Source organism: Labrus bergylta, chromosome 3 (genome assembly GCF_963930695.1).
Source record: "Labrus bergylta chromosome 3, fLabBer1.1, whole genome shotgun sequence".
NCBI classification, from domain to species: Eukaryota; Metazoa; Chordata; class Actinopteri; order Labriformes; family Labridae; genus Labrus; species Labrus bergylta.
In genome coordinates this window covers 19,722,332-19,739,469 of record NC_089197.1, presented here as the reverse complement: position 1 = coordinate 19,739,469, position 17,138 = coordinate 19,722,332, and the positions used below count along the sequence as shown (strand labels likewise).

The window sequence follows — 17,138 nt, the reverse complement described above, 5'->3', positions numbered from 1 at the left end:
GTCAAGCTCCACCTCTCTGTAACAGCAACACACTCATCATAGCTGCTCATGGGCTATTCCTATTGGTGACCCATAAATAAAGGAGAAACCAATGGAAAGAATTGATCTCCAGAAGCATGGAGGAGTGGTGGAGATTTATGCTCTGAGTTGGACTCGGCTGCAGCGCTGTATATCACTCTTTCTGATGTGTTTTGCCCTTCATCTTTTTTTTCCTCCTGCCCATCAATCTGCCCCGAACTGTAACCGCCAGAACAAAGTGTTCTCTCTCTTCTCTCTTCTTTTTTTAGATACTCACATGTGCCAAATTTCTCCTTTTCCCCCCTTTGATCTCCTGGTGGTTTGTCTTCTCATTTTATTTACCCATGCGCTCTGCTCACCTCAATTTTAAACTGCTTTATTTTTCTCTCTGCTCTGTCTCTCTTTCTTTCACGCTCGCTCGCTCGCACACACACACACGCACACACACACACACACACACACACACACACACACACACACACACACACACACACACACACACTTGAACCTTTTAGTTATCCAAAGGAAATTGACCAGACTGTAATACACCTCCACTTCACTTTCTGGAATTTGCTCATTTTGCTGATTTTCTGTTTGATCGGCTCTGACTACAGGTCAGTGAAGCTCCAGGTTTTCTGGTCCCGCATCCTGACTCGTGGTTCACAGTACTGTACATCAACAAGAAAGCTCATACATCACAGAAAAAAGACATTTGATTGCTTAGATGCAGATACATTGATCTGACTGCATCTGATCTGCTTGTTCAGTGTATCCCATTATTTTCTGTAATCCAGCCCTTTTATAAACTGGAATGATAGCAATTAATTAATCCAGCTACACAGCTACATATGGATTGGTTTGCTCCACATTTGTACATTGTATGGCAGATGTTATCCATGATTGTGTGTGTGTATAAGAGTGTGTGTTTGTGTGGCTGTGTGCATGCATTTATCCATCTCATTGTGGGCATCCAGGTGCTTCAGGCACTAGGAGACATAACAGACTTGAGTTTATTAATGTTGTTCATTTCCTCTCGTCTGTTCGCCTCCAGCCGCCTGCCTGCTTGGCTCTCCAGTCAAACATTCCACACACTCTGCTGGAATTAAGGGAGAGGCCTGTGGCGAGGCAGGGAGCGAGCTTAGGAATGTCTCTGTTATCACAAGGAGCGAGAATGGAGGGAGGACAGGAACAGGAGGTCAGGGCAGAGGGCCCCAGCTTTGTGAGCTTGACTCCAGTTAGGACTGCTGGACTTAGGAGTGTCCATCAACACATCTTTGATCACTACACAGCTCTGCCCACAGCCTCATGTTTCCACAGAGGTGTGTGCCCAAAGCCCCTACAGAACACAGGGGAATCTAATTTTAGAGCTGCTGCTTTTTAAATCAATATCTCCTCTCCTATCAGTGACAATGTCATGTAGATTATCTCATGGCTCTCACAGATGTCACACCAGGTTGGCTCTGCTCTCAGTCCACAGTGTGAGCTGCTGGAGATAACTCTGTATACTCACTCACACTGGCCAACTCGTGCATGCTGCTCGTGCATGCGTAGGGACACATTCGCGGGCCGAAGCATCCCTGTGACTTTCCCGCTGCCAGAGACAGACCGTGTACTGGCATATGCACGCATGTGGGGTGAGTTGACATGAGATACTGTTCGATATATCGCATGATGAGCACTCGGCATGTAAAATGACAGATTTGAAAGGTTACAGTTAAGGCGATTGGTTTTATTTTGGCTGCTTCACTTGTTAGATGTCAGATGTTCTTCTGGTGAAGGATGAAAGAAGAGGCTTCTACCTTTGAAGGTAGATGTTAACTGCAACATCGATAGATTTTTTGTTTTTCTTGACCAGTCTTTGCTCAGAACAAATGCTACTGAAAGGTCATATGTCAGTGTGTGTGTGTGTGTGTAGAAGGTAAATTGTATGAAGAGACTTTGATTCAGTGTGTTAATGTTGAGTTTGTATTTTGTACTGACTGATCTGAATCATCAGACATCTTGTCTTTGGGGATGGCAGTAAATTGGATGGGGAGAAAAATTAAATCATTCTTACATCACTGAAGTGAACAGAAATTTGTAATTTATTGACGCAATCATACATGTCTTTTGTCTACTGGCAGGAAAAGGGTTCAGCTCTTCATTAAATCAATGGTTGGTCAGCAAAGTCTACTTACAGCACGAATATACTGCATCACATTTTTTCTCTTCTGGGATAGGTTGTCCCATGTCTACATGAGTTTTGTGCAGATGTGCAAGATTCCTCCCACCAATAAGATGTTCATTCTAGGTTAATACTAAAAAATACCTCCTGCTCCAAAATGGGATGGTCAGAGTAGTCCAGTTGACTTTTTGACAGTACAAAAGATTTGAAGACATCATCTCAGGCTTTCTGAAACACTTTTCACAATTACAAAATAACCAAAAGTGTAAATTCAAAGTAGTTGCAGCTTAATACAATGCTTCACATTTAGCCACAGTTCTGTCCTATAAAGCTTGTATATAATACCTATGATCCACTGATTCAGTGTGAACTTTAATGCAGGGATTTTAGAGTGAAATCCATTTAATCTCATCCGTGTATAATGTCGTGTAGCCCATATACAAAGGGGATTATTTCCATCCTTCTACTGTTCCTGTTGTAGCTCTATGACAGGGCTTACCATGTTAGACGTCAATGATCTTTGCACAGACACCTGAAAGTCTGTCATTTTATGTAACGGGGATTACCATACATTGTGCCTAATGTGGCCGAAATCAGAACACAAATAATAAGTGAAGTTGGATATAAGACACTGAATGAAAATGTGTTTATAGATACATTTGTATATGTTCAGGGTAAAGTGCTGTGATTCAGCCTCTCTCTGGTATAAAATGCTGTGGTTCCACACAGTCCTATGTGTCATACAGTCCGACCTTCCCGTGGGACTGCTGCTCTTGCACATTGCTCTCTGACTAACAGCATGACAACAGAGCTAATCACAGCCTCAGAGCTGTGCTCTGCATAATGTCCCCTCTGTTACACTTTGTAATTAAAGATTTACATGTTCCATTAGTTGCACACAAGGGATGGACATCAACAAATCCATATGCTCATTTGGTTGCTTGTCTTTCAAACTTGATTGTTTTTTTTTTGTCTTGGAAAAGCTTAGATGTTAACAGTTGTAAAATAACAACCCAAAGGTCAAGGTGTATGTTAATACTGCTTGAACATACTGTTGATCTTTAGGAATTATTTTACCTTAATTTGATGCTTGCTAAAAATACATGACTTGATTTAATTTTATAAAGGGGAATATTCTCATCAGGGACAGAAAAAAGAAGATATACTAATACATTAGATATGATTAACAGTAAATGTAGGTTTCCTATTTCTATCAGTTCAAATGTGAAAATCAGCATTACAGTTACAATTTATTTTCACCTGCGAGCTACCAAGTGCAGTAAACAAGCTTCTCTTTGTGTTTTGTGTTACCTTCAGTCATATCAACAAAGAGTAAGGTCTTTTACTTGCTCTTTGTAAAGTGTCTCGAGATAACACTTGTTATGAGTTGACGCTATACAAATAAAGATTGATTGATTGATTGATATCTGCAGCTGCAGGCTCAGCCTCAGGCTCGGTCTGGCAGTGTGTAAAACCTGGAATATACATGAAAGCTAAACTCCATAACATCAACTGTGCAGTATGAACTATATATTAAGAACATGAGTGCAGGGTTAAGTATTTACTTTGTGTTGTTGTCTCAGCAGTGTTGCGTCCATATGCTTTGTTTACTGTACATGTCACATGGTCAGACCAGTGGCACTGGTTCAGCCAGGGGGGCCCAGGAGATCCTAAACTAGGCAAACAGAGGCTGATAACAGCTCTGTTCACTGCTGGTGGTGCAGCGAGGCAAATATAGCCTTTTTGTATTTTCATTTTTTCACCTTTTTTTGGTCCTTTTTTTTTGCTGTTATTATGACATAAAATCAGGATAGTTAGGATGTTGCATGGCTCACATCCTGTTTGCATAGGTTTGGTGATTCTGGTTATTTTTTCTGTAAACATTAAATATTTAACAAGTGTTAAGAACAAAAACATTTCACAACATTTTTTAGTCAGTGCTAAGGCTATAATATAGCTATGATTTAACAGTACCAGTAATCAAAATGTTTGTTTTTTTACCCCTTTGACCCTCCTATTCACCCAACCATTTTTTTAATGTAAACCAACACCCTTGCATTTCTCACTGCCTGGCTTACAGGAAAAGTCTAGATGTGCACATTCAATCTCTCCTCAAGTATGAGCTCACAGGAACTGTCTATATGCTGCAGAAAAGGTCACTGTAAATCCCTGCCCAGCGCGCTAGTCAGTCCCGACCCCGCTTAGGCCCCACAGTGCCCACCCCGAGAGGGGTGGCTTAGACTGGCTTTTAGGTTGGCTCCCTTTCTGCTGAGTTCATCAGGCTGGTCCTTTGAGCAGGGAGCCAGCCCCACTGCCTTGTGGCCCTTTCTCTCTTTTCAGGCAACAAATGTGCTAAAACAGCACTCCGTAATCACTTGGCATTAGGGGTCGTTGTGTTGGGCATTAGCAGTTAGAATTGACCAGTGGGACGTTATAAAAATGAGTCTGACAAGAGAACACCAATGCTGATGAGTCTAGATCCTGGCACTGGACGGCTCGAGGATTAGTCATCGAGCGTAGAGGCTGGGGATTCTGCGGGGTCGGGTCCCATCGCATCTCATCACCACCATACTTGAAGCGACCCCTCTGGCTGCCGTGTCTCTATCCGCCTCTCTGGCTGGCTAGCTGGCTCTAGTTCCTACCCTCAACTGCTTCTCCATCCTCCGTTATAACATCATTTCCTCTTTGAGGGTTGTGTTTTCATGGGAGGAGCAATTAATGTCATAAACTTAAGACAGGGAGTGTTATGCTGGAGTGGAGGGGCCTGATTTGGTAACATAAAGGGGAGTAATAAAAGAGTATTAAAGGTCAAAATACATACACATCAACATATATTTAACATGAGTCCTACATGCAATATATTCACTGAAACTCACACTGGGGTTTTATTAGGTGACCTAATGAAAAGCAGAGTTTTAACTCCTTCTTTACTCCGTTTACCGTCATTATATTCAACATTACAAAAACTCCATTTAATATTGACCGAGATACTATCACCAATTTGCCCTCTCTGATTTCATCTCTATTATCATCTACCGTCAGTGCAACAGGTACCAGAAATCAATCTGCCTCATTATCGTTGAACCATTAAATCACATTTACCGCACAGCAGCTAACCGCTGCTTCTCTTGTGGGGTTAATTCAATCGATTTTACACAATTTTTGCTGCTTTTGTGTGACAAGTATTACTTCTAAGCCTGAACTGTTCAACCTCTCCTGGGGAGCAGAGTGCCTGCTGCTTCCACTCCTCCTCCCAGCGAGAGCAGCTTCATACTGTTGGAATTTAACAGTAACAGGCAGTACCATGGGAAGAATCACTGACTGGGCTGCTGGGGAGAAGGGGGGGGGGGGGGGGGCATGTCCTTTCAGGCTAACACCAAGTTCACTGGACTTGAAACAATCCCTCATTTGCTGCAACTTTGTGAGTCAATATGTTGTAGTTTATCTTTCTCTCTGTTTCTTTTCGCTCTCCTTTTACTGACCTCTTATCTTCAGTCCTGTCCTTGTAGTCTCTTATTTTTTCTTCTCAACTTTTCCATCTTTGTATCAACTCCTACTGCATCTCTCCGGCTTTCTTCTCCCAAACAGGCACATTTTTTCTCCTTTTCTTCGTCCTGTTACTCTTCTACTCTAGTCTCCTGTTCTGCTGTCTTCCTGTTTTTTTTTATTCCTTTCCTTCCTTTTATCATCTCCTTTGCCTCTCTCATCACATTTCTTTATTGTTTTCAAGTCACTGTGCTGTGAAGGATGTACACTGCTGACCTCTGTATTGTTATTTTATGGCCCAAAACATGTCAGTCGACGAAATAAAAATATTGTTGATACTGTAAAGGCCTTTTCCTGGACTTTATCAGGGACTGAGTTTGTGTTAATTATTCTATTTAAAGAAGTCTACAAGGCTGTCTTCTGTTAGCTCAGCTTTAGTTCCACACTGTTCTATATAAAGAAAACATTTATCACTCTATGACAAATGACTGAGTCTGCTGCTTCAGTGTTTATTCTCCTGTGATAACAAGTGATAATAACAGAGCAAAATGCTGTCAGACCTGTGTGTTCCTCATAAGATGTAATGTATCTTTTATTTGTTATACGGACAGTTTGAATCACTGTATGTCTTTATTATCAAAGAAGAATGAGACTGAAATGTCCCCAGAGTACTTCATGAAAATGTCTTGTCTTCAACTGATGTATTGTTTCTATTGCCAGTGCAGAATTGTTCTTTGGTTGGTTTAGATAATATATCCTCTTTTTCAGAGGATGACAATGAACAGGCCTTCCACCCACTGCTGGTCAATATGAATACATATGCAAAGTCAGTTGGTGATGCAACCTGAGAGAGAACAGAAAACAGTCCTCTTCCTCGCTGTCATAACATATACACTCAAAACATCTCTCTCTCTCTCTCTCTCTCTCTCTCTCTTTCTCTGTGTTTCTTTCTCTTTGCTCCCTCTTGTGCACCAGGTGCCAAATATCCTGCAAGCGTTGTTTCTCTTTCCATTGTCTGAATGACAAAAAGCCAGCACTTTAACAAAATAGATGAAGCCAGCAATGTTTCTTGTCTGCAAAGGGCTTCTCAGAGCGTGTGTAGTTATATCGACACACAAAGAGTTGTTGTCAACGTTGTTGTCACGGTCTCATTTACACTGCAAACAGTGCATATAACATGGTGTTACTGTATAGGATTCCTTTTTCTTTGGCCATCTCATAAAAAGTTCATGTGACTCGTGTCAAACAGTTGGTCTGAATGAGTCAACAAGTGTTGATCTACTTGTTGGCACTTGTATGAGAGCTGCATGAAAGGGTTCTGAACGTGCTCTTACACTTTCACACTGACTCCTCAGGTAGTAGGTGTTACAGTTTGCTGTTAATGGTACTGACCTTTTTTATGGCGGTGGCATTGGTCTCTTTACATACAGTTGCTCCTTTACCTTCGCGGAATCGTACAGAAAATGTCAACTTGTATCAGAAAATATCCTGTTTATCCATCAGATATAAGCAGCAAACACGTATGGTTCATAGAGGGCTGAATGAATATTTTCTATTATCAAACTGATTACCACCTATACATACCCATGTCCGCACTAAATAGCCACATGTAAGCACATTTTTCTTCTGCTTTCAGTTCAAATAAGATATTTTTTAAATATTGGTCTGCAATTTGAGCGTGGACAAATATATGTTTGTATTTAGGCTATATGTTTTATAAAACCTTACTAATATGAAAAGGACCACGTAGATGCAGAAGGAATCATCTTTTTTTTTTTTTTAAAAGAAGCTCTATCTCACAATTTAGGTTTTTTCATTTAATAATCTTTTTTTTTTTTGCTTAGTGTATACTGATGTTATGTGCATTATTGATGTCGCCTAAATCTAAAATAAACAACTAAATGGAGACCTAAAGAGAAGAGGACACACATCATAAGGCAATCACGTAGGCAGTTTCAGCTCCATCTTGCAGGAGTCCCGTAGAAATACAGCACAGTGTCTTTACAGACATTCTGGCATCACTGTTTGCTTTTTCACATGTGTAAAACAACAAACTTAACAACACTTAGAAGTGATGCAGGTTTGGATCTGAGGTAACACAGACTTCACACTGAATCAGAGAGCAACCTGAATCTCCTCTTCGCACAAAAGTTTGAATTTGTTTGTCCTGTAAACTTCTCAAAGACAATTTGAAAATATCAGTTAACTGAGACCTGACCTGCATGCTGAGCTATTGGATGAGTCATTTAGCTGCATTGCTGGACAACCGAAATGAATCTGCTCTTTGACAGAAGTAGATTGTGCTGGCAGAGCATAGCAGCCTGGTATCTGCAGTGGCTGTCTGTATTAGCCTTGTAAATCCTCAGTCTTCCTTGAAAATCAATTACATGCCACTTACATTATGTGTCGAATGGCATTTTAGTGCCTGCCGCTTGCTGTCAACACGGTAACTTGAACTGCAGCTGTTGGACTTACTGAGACATAATTCTGTCTCTCAGTGGGGCAGTTTTGGAGAGCTTGGGTCTATAGCCTATTTATTAAGCTGTCTGTTCACACCATGCCTGGCCATTCACACATGTTGGCCCATACACAGATGCATAAGCACTGACACATGTAGTGTAGTCATGCTCTATGGAAAATAAGTGTAACTAGGTTTATCTTTTACCTGGCTCCCATTGGATTCACACAGGTGGATTTGGAAACAGGTTTTTTTTAATGATTTCAGCTAAACTTAGCATAATGGATTGGAATTTAATCAGTAACAGTATTTCTAAGAGTTTAGTTTCAACTTTAACAGTGTTCATATTCATATTAGAATAGAATAGGAGTTAAAGGGCTGTCTATACGACATCTGTAGCTTTCCACTCATGGTATAAAGTACGACAAAAAGCCTTTTAACACTAGATACAAATAAAGGGACGGATTACTTTTATGAAAAAGAAAGATCATATATGACATGAGCATGTTGTTAATTGTTAAATACAGGGCTTAATAACTATGAGAAATAAGGATGGCTTCAGTATAGGCCAAACAGAGATGACAGGTGTATATACAGTAAGCCAGTTTGATTTATATTTCTTTCCTCTAATACTGATGGACCTGCACCATTTTTAAAGAGGGATAAAATTCCTCCTGTTCATCTGATGTGGATGTAAACACTCTCAAAGCTGAAGGGAGGGCCGTAACACCATTGTCTTTTTTTAAATTCCAAATCCAATGCTGCGTAGTTGATCTTAAAAGATGAAAAACATATCACTGTCCTAATGATATCTGATCATACTTTATGTCATGTATTGTAAATATATTTCACTCTAGCGTATGTCCACAGCTATGGATTACAGGGCAAGGCTGTGATTAATGACTATTTGGAAGATACGCTGCAAGTTTTCATCAGCCAAAATGTATAGATTTTGTCTGTGCTCTGTTATTATAGCCTCAGGTGGATATTTATTGCAAGTGCTGCCAGACAGCTTAACTGCTGCTTTCATTACAGCCTCTCTCACTCTGTCTGAAACCTGTGAGAAGTAACGGTGCGGTATAATTGCAGTATATTTCTGAGTGGCGTCCTAATATGTGAAAGATAATGTGTCTTTGCGACTGATGTCATTGTTTTGTGTTCCTGAGTTTACCTGGTGAGGCCTTAAGGATGAATTTTCTGCTTGATCTGTCACAGTACATGTGATCAGTGGCTCTGAGCTGCATGCATAGACAACACCTGGCAAACAAACACATGCTTTCAAATCTAACCAGAGAGCTTACACAGGCTCCATGGATACTGATCAGTGTTATTTGTCTGTGGGATGCTCGCAGCAGGTTGACTGAAGTCTTATATTGTCCCTATCAGTAAATGTGGACGAATTATGTGGATTTATGAAATGTGTTCAATCTTTTATTATTATTTTAACTCAAAAAGTTGATTTTCAAAATGTTGCATAACATCAGCTGTACCTCATTCCTCATCAACAAGTTTTCACACACAGTTATATATCTTTCACTCGATTTATTGCTGTGCCGCTGTAGTGGTTTTAGAGCATACTTGTTAACATTAGCAAATGTTTGAGCCATTTGCAGTCACACATATCCAACATGTATGGAAGGTGAGTCTCACTGTGTGTATAATGACAAATACTGATAGATTAGTCTATTACAGTGAAAATAAAGCGGATGAAAACATCTCGCTCTTGCACCTTTAGTGCTAACTTACGTATGCATATGGACATCTAGAGGTCTGTTTGCAAAAATCTTTTTTCTTTTTTGCATTTTTTTGTAAAACGTGTTCATCTCCCTTCTCTTGACTTGCTTCCTACTGTTTATCGATCTAGTCAACTCAAATAATAAACAATCTAATAGACATATTATTCCCCTGCATTAATAGAAAAAAACCTCTCTAGAATGAATATCTGTTATTAAAAACACCACAGAAGCATCCTTTCTGCTCAAAGCGTCGACCTTTGGACACATTTTCTGATGCGTCCTTTACTATTTTGGAAGAAGAGAGAATTCCTGTCAAATTAAATGTAATTGATGTTGTCCTTTAGATTCAGGTCTTCTCTACTTATTTTCTCTCTTTGCCATCCAGTGTGAAAAAAACTATAGGATGTCAGCAAACTATTTCCCTGCACTGAAGCGCACCTTGGTGTAATCGGATGATAAAAATCACACACAAGTGCAACCTGTTCAGAAGATATTCAACACTTACCTGTGACCCTGAAACACTACTTCTTCAACTGAAAACCCCTTTTTCCCTTTTTAATGGAAGAACATTTTTATGGGAAGTTTTTTTTCTGCTTTTTGGAATTGCTGCTGGATTATGTTATCAGTCTTAGAAAATGGACTATAATCAAAGGCAAAGGAAACATTTTTGCATAAAGTGTGATTTGAAACTTTGGAGAACAGTCTGTTCTTTCTCTCTGTTGGAGGACACACTGGCAAAGCACAGACACTTTGTAATGTTATGTTCATCGAGCAACAATAGAGGGAAACGGTTGAATTGCTTTTCATTAAGTATTTACTGGCACACTCAAACACTAACATGCACTTACACACACACACACACACACTAGATTGAGCGGACTGCCTTGTGTATTGTACCTTGGGATGTGCATTATTTTTAATTTAATGTTTCATTCTGCAGCAAACAATGGGGTCGTCACGTGGATGGAAAGCATGATGCAATGGTTACTTTTTTCTTCACAAGGTCTATACAGTGTTTTGAGTGTTAATGGGTGTGGATCACACACTACACAAAAAAATAGTAACACTCAGTAGGTTACCGGTTCGGTTCAAGGGAACAGGCTGTTTTCTTTACTGTGAAATCACGAGGCAAGCAGCAAAGTCGTGGAATTTCAAGTAGACCTGCTTGTGTTGTTCTGCAGCCCGGGCCGTTCTTTGTTAAACTCCTTGAGATAGCGCTTAGTGGAGTTCTGTCTGGTTCAATGCAGCGTCGCCTGTGTTCTGTCTCTGGATCAGGCACAGCATTTTCTTTTTTTGTCTGTTGAGAAATAAAAAGTGAGCGAACGACAAAGAGGAAAGTGAGAGATTTTTATTTGGTTTGTTGATCACAGGCTGACTTTCAGAATAAATGCCCTTTTAAGATCAAAAGTAGCCTGATACATTGAAGACACACCATGATAAATTTAAAAATTTAAATTAAATTTAAATTTAGCACTCCAAAGTTTTTCTTCTTCATCACACAAGTACTAAATTGAACTGACTGTGTCTCTAAATAACAACACTTAATAACACTAAATAACAACACTTCAAACTATTCTTACACAAGCTACTTTTATTTTTATTTGGAGGGAGTGAATGAATCAGGGCTAAACACAATTGAAAAGGGAAGACATTAAACTATCAACTCCAATAATAATGAACCCCTTTGAATTGTGTGGAAAACTTAATATGTCATGCATTTGTTTTTGCTGAATATGCTATTTATTTTAATCAGGCTTTATTAGATTGAATAATTAATAACTGCTTATATGTTTCAATGAAGTGCTTTTTCAAACAATCTCTGAGGATCAATGACACACAAGCCATGACTTTCTTACCCCCTTAAATGTCATGAAAAGTGGTTCACACGTTCATATTTCCCAGAAGAAGAACTGTGATCTTCTGACCTTTCTTTTGCTGAAGTGAAAATGTGAATTCGTCCAGCACTTCACTTCTAATAAGAAGTGCATATAATAAGGCTCGACTAAGATGATGGACATGGTTAACATTATACCAGCCTAGCATCAGCATATTATTATTATAACTGTATTGTATGTTTGCATGCTGGTGGTAGCATTTAACTCAAAGCACTACAACCTGAGAAAAGCTGTACAGAGCAGCTAGCACAAGTGTAGACTCTGTTTTTTTCCCTAAGCAACTTGTAAGATCCATCAGTATGTAGTTTTATTAAGAGACTTTCCAACCCACCACCTGCACAGTGATCTCTTATTGTTATTTATTGAGTCAAAAAAAGATTGATGTTGTCTTAAATCTATGGTGGTGGGCATTTATAGCTTTAGGTTTAGGATAGGAACACTGTTATTTCCACGACTTCTCGGGTGAATGAATATAACCCTAAACTCCATTGTGTGTTGGATTTAGCACACTAAAGTGTGTGTTTCTTGAATTTCCGAAACCACATATTTGTTTACGGTTCAAATCCTCACAAAAACCTGAACAATATTGACCTGGAAGTTTGGGGGTTGAATTTGAGAAATACCTCTTAATCCTGTAACATGATACTAAACTGTTGGCCTTTCAAGCAGAGTTGTGACATTTGTACAGTTTATAGAGGGTTGCATTACAAGCATCCCTTTTGTGGTTTCTACCGAGCTGATGGATATTGTTAGTGAAAGTTTTCTGAAAACCAATCGAAGTGAAAAATATATTCATAGTATAAGACTTCTGATACTGTCATTGAGAACTGATCCAGCTTTCTGAAAATGTGTCTAACTGATATCAGATATCAGTATTGTATCGATCCTTCCTTATAATAAGATATGTCTGAGTAGCCAACACCTAGCGTATTTCCCCTTCTGTGTCATGGAGCATCATTGTTGTCAAAACCCACGGTCCGACATAATCATGAACATGGGAGCCATAGCTGCTTATTGGAGTCAGGCCTATTGGCCTTTTCGGGGGATTTGTTGTTGTTGTTGTTGTTGTTGTTGTTGTACAGATAGTCTTCTCAACTGTTTATTTAGCAACAACAAACTTTGTGAAAACATTTTTCAATCATTTTTTGCATGGAAAATTATATACAGTTATACCTCCAGATGAATTGTCGTAGTTAACCTCTTCTATATATTATGTGTCAACGAATAATAGATAACGTCAGTCTCCAGAAGGTTTTTATTTGGAAGTAGAAACAAAGAGCCTTTGGACCTGAAGGTCAGCCCTGAGTCAACAGAGCAGAGAAGGGATAATACCGCCTCTCACAGACACCTAACTCAGGACAGATGTAACTAGAGAAAAACATCTGTTTAAGAACTTTCACCAATGCTAAACAAATGGTTCACATCGAACCTTACACTCCACTTTATCCATCATCATGTAATTGTGTTTGTTACGTGAACTTCTCTTTGCGCATCAGAAGCCAGCTTTACTTTTTTTTTTTTTAAATGTGCACATTATGCTGTTTCACTCTACATTAGCCTTTTTGCTGCAGGAGAAGCTGGGGTTGACTGAACCTTGTGATGTGCTCCAGCATTATGTGGGCCTGCATGTTCGCCTTTGTTTTCCATGTGTCTGCTCTTCCATGAGCGCACCTGAGCTTTGAAGCCTCCGCTGCATGAAAGAGTGTTATCTCTATGCTTGTGTGTGTGAGAGGGAGAGCGAAAAAGAGAGAGATGGGAGCAGAGATGCAAGCATAGAGGACAAAGATAGCTTTGATCACATTGGAGTGTCACTAATGTCCTGCTTCTCTCTGTTGAAACATCTGAGGTAGCATCACAGCTGTGGATGTGAGCAAGAGGCGAGCAGCAGAGGGAAAAGCTGTCCGTTTTAATGGTGACAAGTAATATTTTCTAGCTTAGTTTTGTTACTTTTTTTATAGATTTTTGTTGCTATTTGAAACCTGTGTGACCTGAGTGATCATGTTAAACATCCTGCTGTCCGCTCTGATCGATCCTGACAGGCGATTGAGGAGCTTCAGAAGGAGCGAGCGACTTGCATCCATACTAGTATGTATCATCCAGGGCATGCTTAACATTGTTGTCTGTTTTTAAAATGCATTTTCCTCAATGGGCTGAGTCTTCTAGGATTTTGGTGATCCCTTATGTTGAAAACGGTATGTCCCAGGTAATATCCCGTCAGAAATGAGTATGTTTCAATGGCTGAAGTATGTCTGCAGGTCTTTAGAGTTGTTCATCCTTCTTGATCCTCTACTCAGTGGGACCTGGCCTTTCTGGAGGTCAACCTCTGCTTGCAACTCTCAAAACAGGTCTGCTACTCCTGACTGGCGGTATTTTAGCCTTGTAGGATTATATCTGGTGGGAATTAACTCCTTAGACCACCAAGGCTGCCGCCAAAGCCCTCCTCCTCACACATAGAGGAAGTGACCATTAAAAGAGCTAAATTTAGGGAAAACTATTGCTCAGTTTGTTTGGAAAAGATAGGGTGAAACGATAGCATGTGTCTCCGTGTGCTACTTTGCTCACAATCGCAACTGCATGATTGCCTACCTGACACGGAAAACGTTCATATTCTTAAACGGTGTCCTCATTACGTGTTTCTCCATTGGCTCACTTTATTATTGCATACATGTATTGTTTGCTCAAAACAGAAGTAAACTGTAAAACAATATAAGCAGAGATTGTTGCATCCTGTGGGTGGGGTCTGGTTTGGGAAGTCCTTAGAACTACACTGAATGGCTTTTGTGGTTTCCTGTGAGGTGACTTATCAACCACAAACACTGCAAATTCCTCGACCCTGAGTAATGTTCTCAAATCAGGAATGCTGTTTAGTTTATACACTCTTTTTGTAACTTACCAGTTCAATTTAACCTAAAAAAAAGAGACCACACAAACACCTTGAAGGGAAATAGCTTCGGCCATTTGTTATATGCAACTAACTTTTGACATATGGTATTCTGCTCACATTGCTTATTCTTCTGATTTCTTTTTTGAGGGCCAGCTTCTTTAAATAATTTCACCCATTTGCTCTTTCTTTGAAGGATGTTTCTAGAGAATACAGATTTCTTCCGTTTTTTCCCTATTTTTAAAGGCTCCTGTAATCCTTGTGTAACAACCTGATACAACATTCACCATCAGCTCATAGTGAAAGTGAGCGTTCAGCATCGGTTGGGACAACGGCGTCGCTTCTCCTTATTATATCCCGGACGCTTTATTATTTCGTGGGATAACGGGGGAAGACACTTTTTTTTAGCAGCCATAAAATTAGATGCAAAAAAAACGAAGACAGAATAACCCACTTATTTGTGTTTTTCACAAGTAGCGAAACAAAAAAAAGTCGTTATATTGGGTGACCCTTGGTGAAAAGTGGCTAATGCCCCCGTTTTTTCAGCGCCGTGCACCCCTCGGTGAGTGTAATGGTCCGCTCCGCACAGGAACGACACGGCCGATTCTCACAGAGCTGAGAGCAGGGAGAGGTTTACACAGCCTGCCATTGCTGTAGCCTACTGCACCGTCCCAGTGATGCCTACTATTCTCAACTTTTCATCCAGAGGTTAGCGACGAAACAGACAAGCAAGGTGGCCTTTATTTGCCTTTTTTTTTTTTTTTTCTCGAACTCGAGTTTCTCCCATGACTCGATATCTGAATGGACTAACCTGAGCGTTTCAGCCAGCGAAGATAAAACAATGAACTTTGGACTTTCCTCACGGCTTTTCGTGACATGTTTCCCGTCGTCCTGGATAAAATAAAATAACAACGTAGCCCGGCGTGGCGGCAGCTGGGCGAAAATTCAACTAGGAGGGAAAAAAAAAAAAGCGCACTAACCCAAGTGATTAACAAAAACAAAGACACAAACAACTTTTTAACCAAATAGTTTTGAAGCGGAATAGCAGTGTAACATGTCCTCCAAAGCTTCAACTAAGGTGGGTACCTGCGCGGATAAAATTAATCTGTTTTGCAAAGCTGCTGGCGTTTTTTTTTTGTTTTTTTTTTTATGTGTGTGGCAAAGTAAAGAGCTAACTTTGGCTAATTTTGAACAACAAGCTAACCCAGGTCTCCATAGCTTTTGTAGACCATTGTTAATGTTAATAGTGAATGAAGTATGCCTGCTGGTGGCTGTGTTCTGAACCCTTAACCTTAAGGGACAGAGCTCGGTACCACCCATGCTGTTTCTACTGAGCTAGGTTCAAAATTGATCTGACTTTTTCTGGTTTTAAATGTTTACAAGCTGCCTTAAGCTATACGTCTTCAATCTGTGTTCACAGAGGGGTCCAACTCACCTACCTGTTGATATCAAGACTCCCAGTTTGAACAGTTTAGCAAAACAGGGACAGGAAATCCATCTGGATAACTAACCTGACATAGCAGCATCCCCTTTAGACCCCTCTTTATATTTTATTAGATTTTCCCAATTAAAGGACATTTTTTTTTAAACTTTTTTTTTGGTTTAGGTTAAGTTTTGTTGTAGGTTTTATAAATGCAAGACTTGGGAAACTGCTAACACTATTAGCAAGGCGATGGTCAAATAAAGACTTGTTTCTTTAAGTCTCCCTTTTGCTCAATAAAGCCCCTTAGAGGTCCCTGAAGCCCATGTTGGAGAACCACAAGTTTATGTTGTTTACACCCAGCTGTAAGGAATTTCCCACCATTCATCACTGGCTTCTTAAAATCAGAGCATACTTATACCAGTTAAATGTCAAAGTATTTTGATTTTTTAGTCAGATACGATTAAGGTGTTGAATTGGTTGGAAACTGGGTCAAATGTTAAAAGCAGTATTTGAGCTTTTTACTACAGGCCTTTCCACACATGCATCATGTTATTCCAATATTTTTCAGAAATAAGAAGTATAGAAAAAGTTGTGGTGGATAAAATTGAATTGGGTCAATCCTCAGAGACCTCAATATTTCTGCACAGGGTATTCAATCGTCTTTTCTACGAGAGGATTTATTTTGTTCAAGTGAGGAATGTGCTCTGTTTGTCCAATACAGGTAGTGTTATTCAGGTTTGGTAGGTTGTTCCTGTCAGACGAAACCAGCTCCGTCATGTCGATGACGTTATGAGGGCCTTGGTCACACCTTGACATAAGACTTACTACTATAGTAAGCACACAGCTGGTAATAAGCCAAAACATTTTTCATGTGCTTAAACATTGTTGTTTGCTTTAAACTAACAGTGAAACTAAACTAATAACTGGATGTTGTTGAGAAAGCCTTTCCTATGGGTAACAAAGTTTTTAGTACTGTGCTGCAGTCAAATATACAACAACGATCACAGTGTGAACATTTAGCCTGACAGAATAGACTATTGTCTGTAAAGCAGTGAGTCCCTACTGTCACTATTTGCA

General features: G+C 39.8%; 1 protein-coding gene across 15 annotated transcripts in view; it reads left to right on the top strand.

The window, feature by feature from the left end:
- The window catches only part of tjp1a (tight junction protein 1a), a 99,127-nt gene that overhangs the window by 32,741 nt on the left and 49,248 nt on the right, over positions 1 to 17,138 (top strand). Inside the window, exon 1 of one of the 15 annotated variants that reach the window (XM_065952886.1) lies at positions 15,269 to 15,716. The exons of the other annotated variants lie outside the window; for them this stretch is intronic. Within the exon in view, the coding sequence (XP_065808958.1) occupies positions 15,693 to 15,716 (24 nt within the window). The 5' untranslated portion in view covers positions 15,269 to 15,692. Of the gene's footprint in view, positions 1 to 15,268; positions 15,717 to 17,138 lie in introns of those variants that run through there. 15 annotated transcript variants of the gene reach the window in all.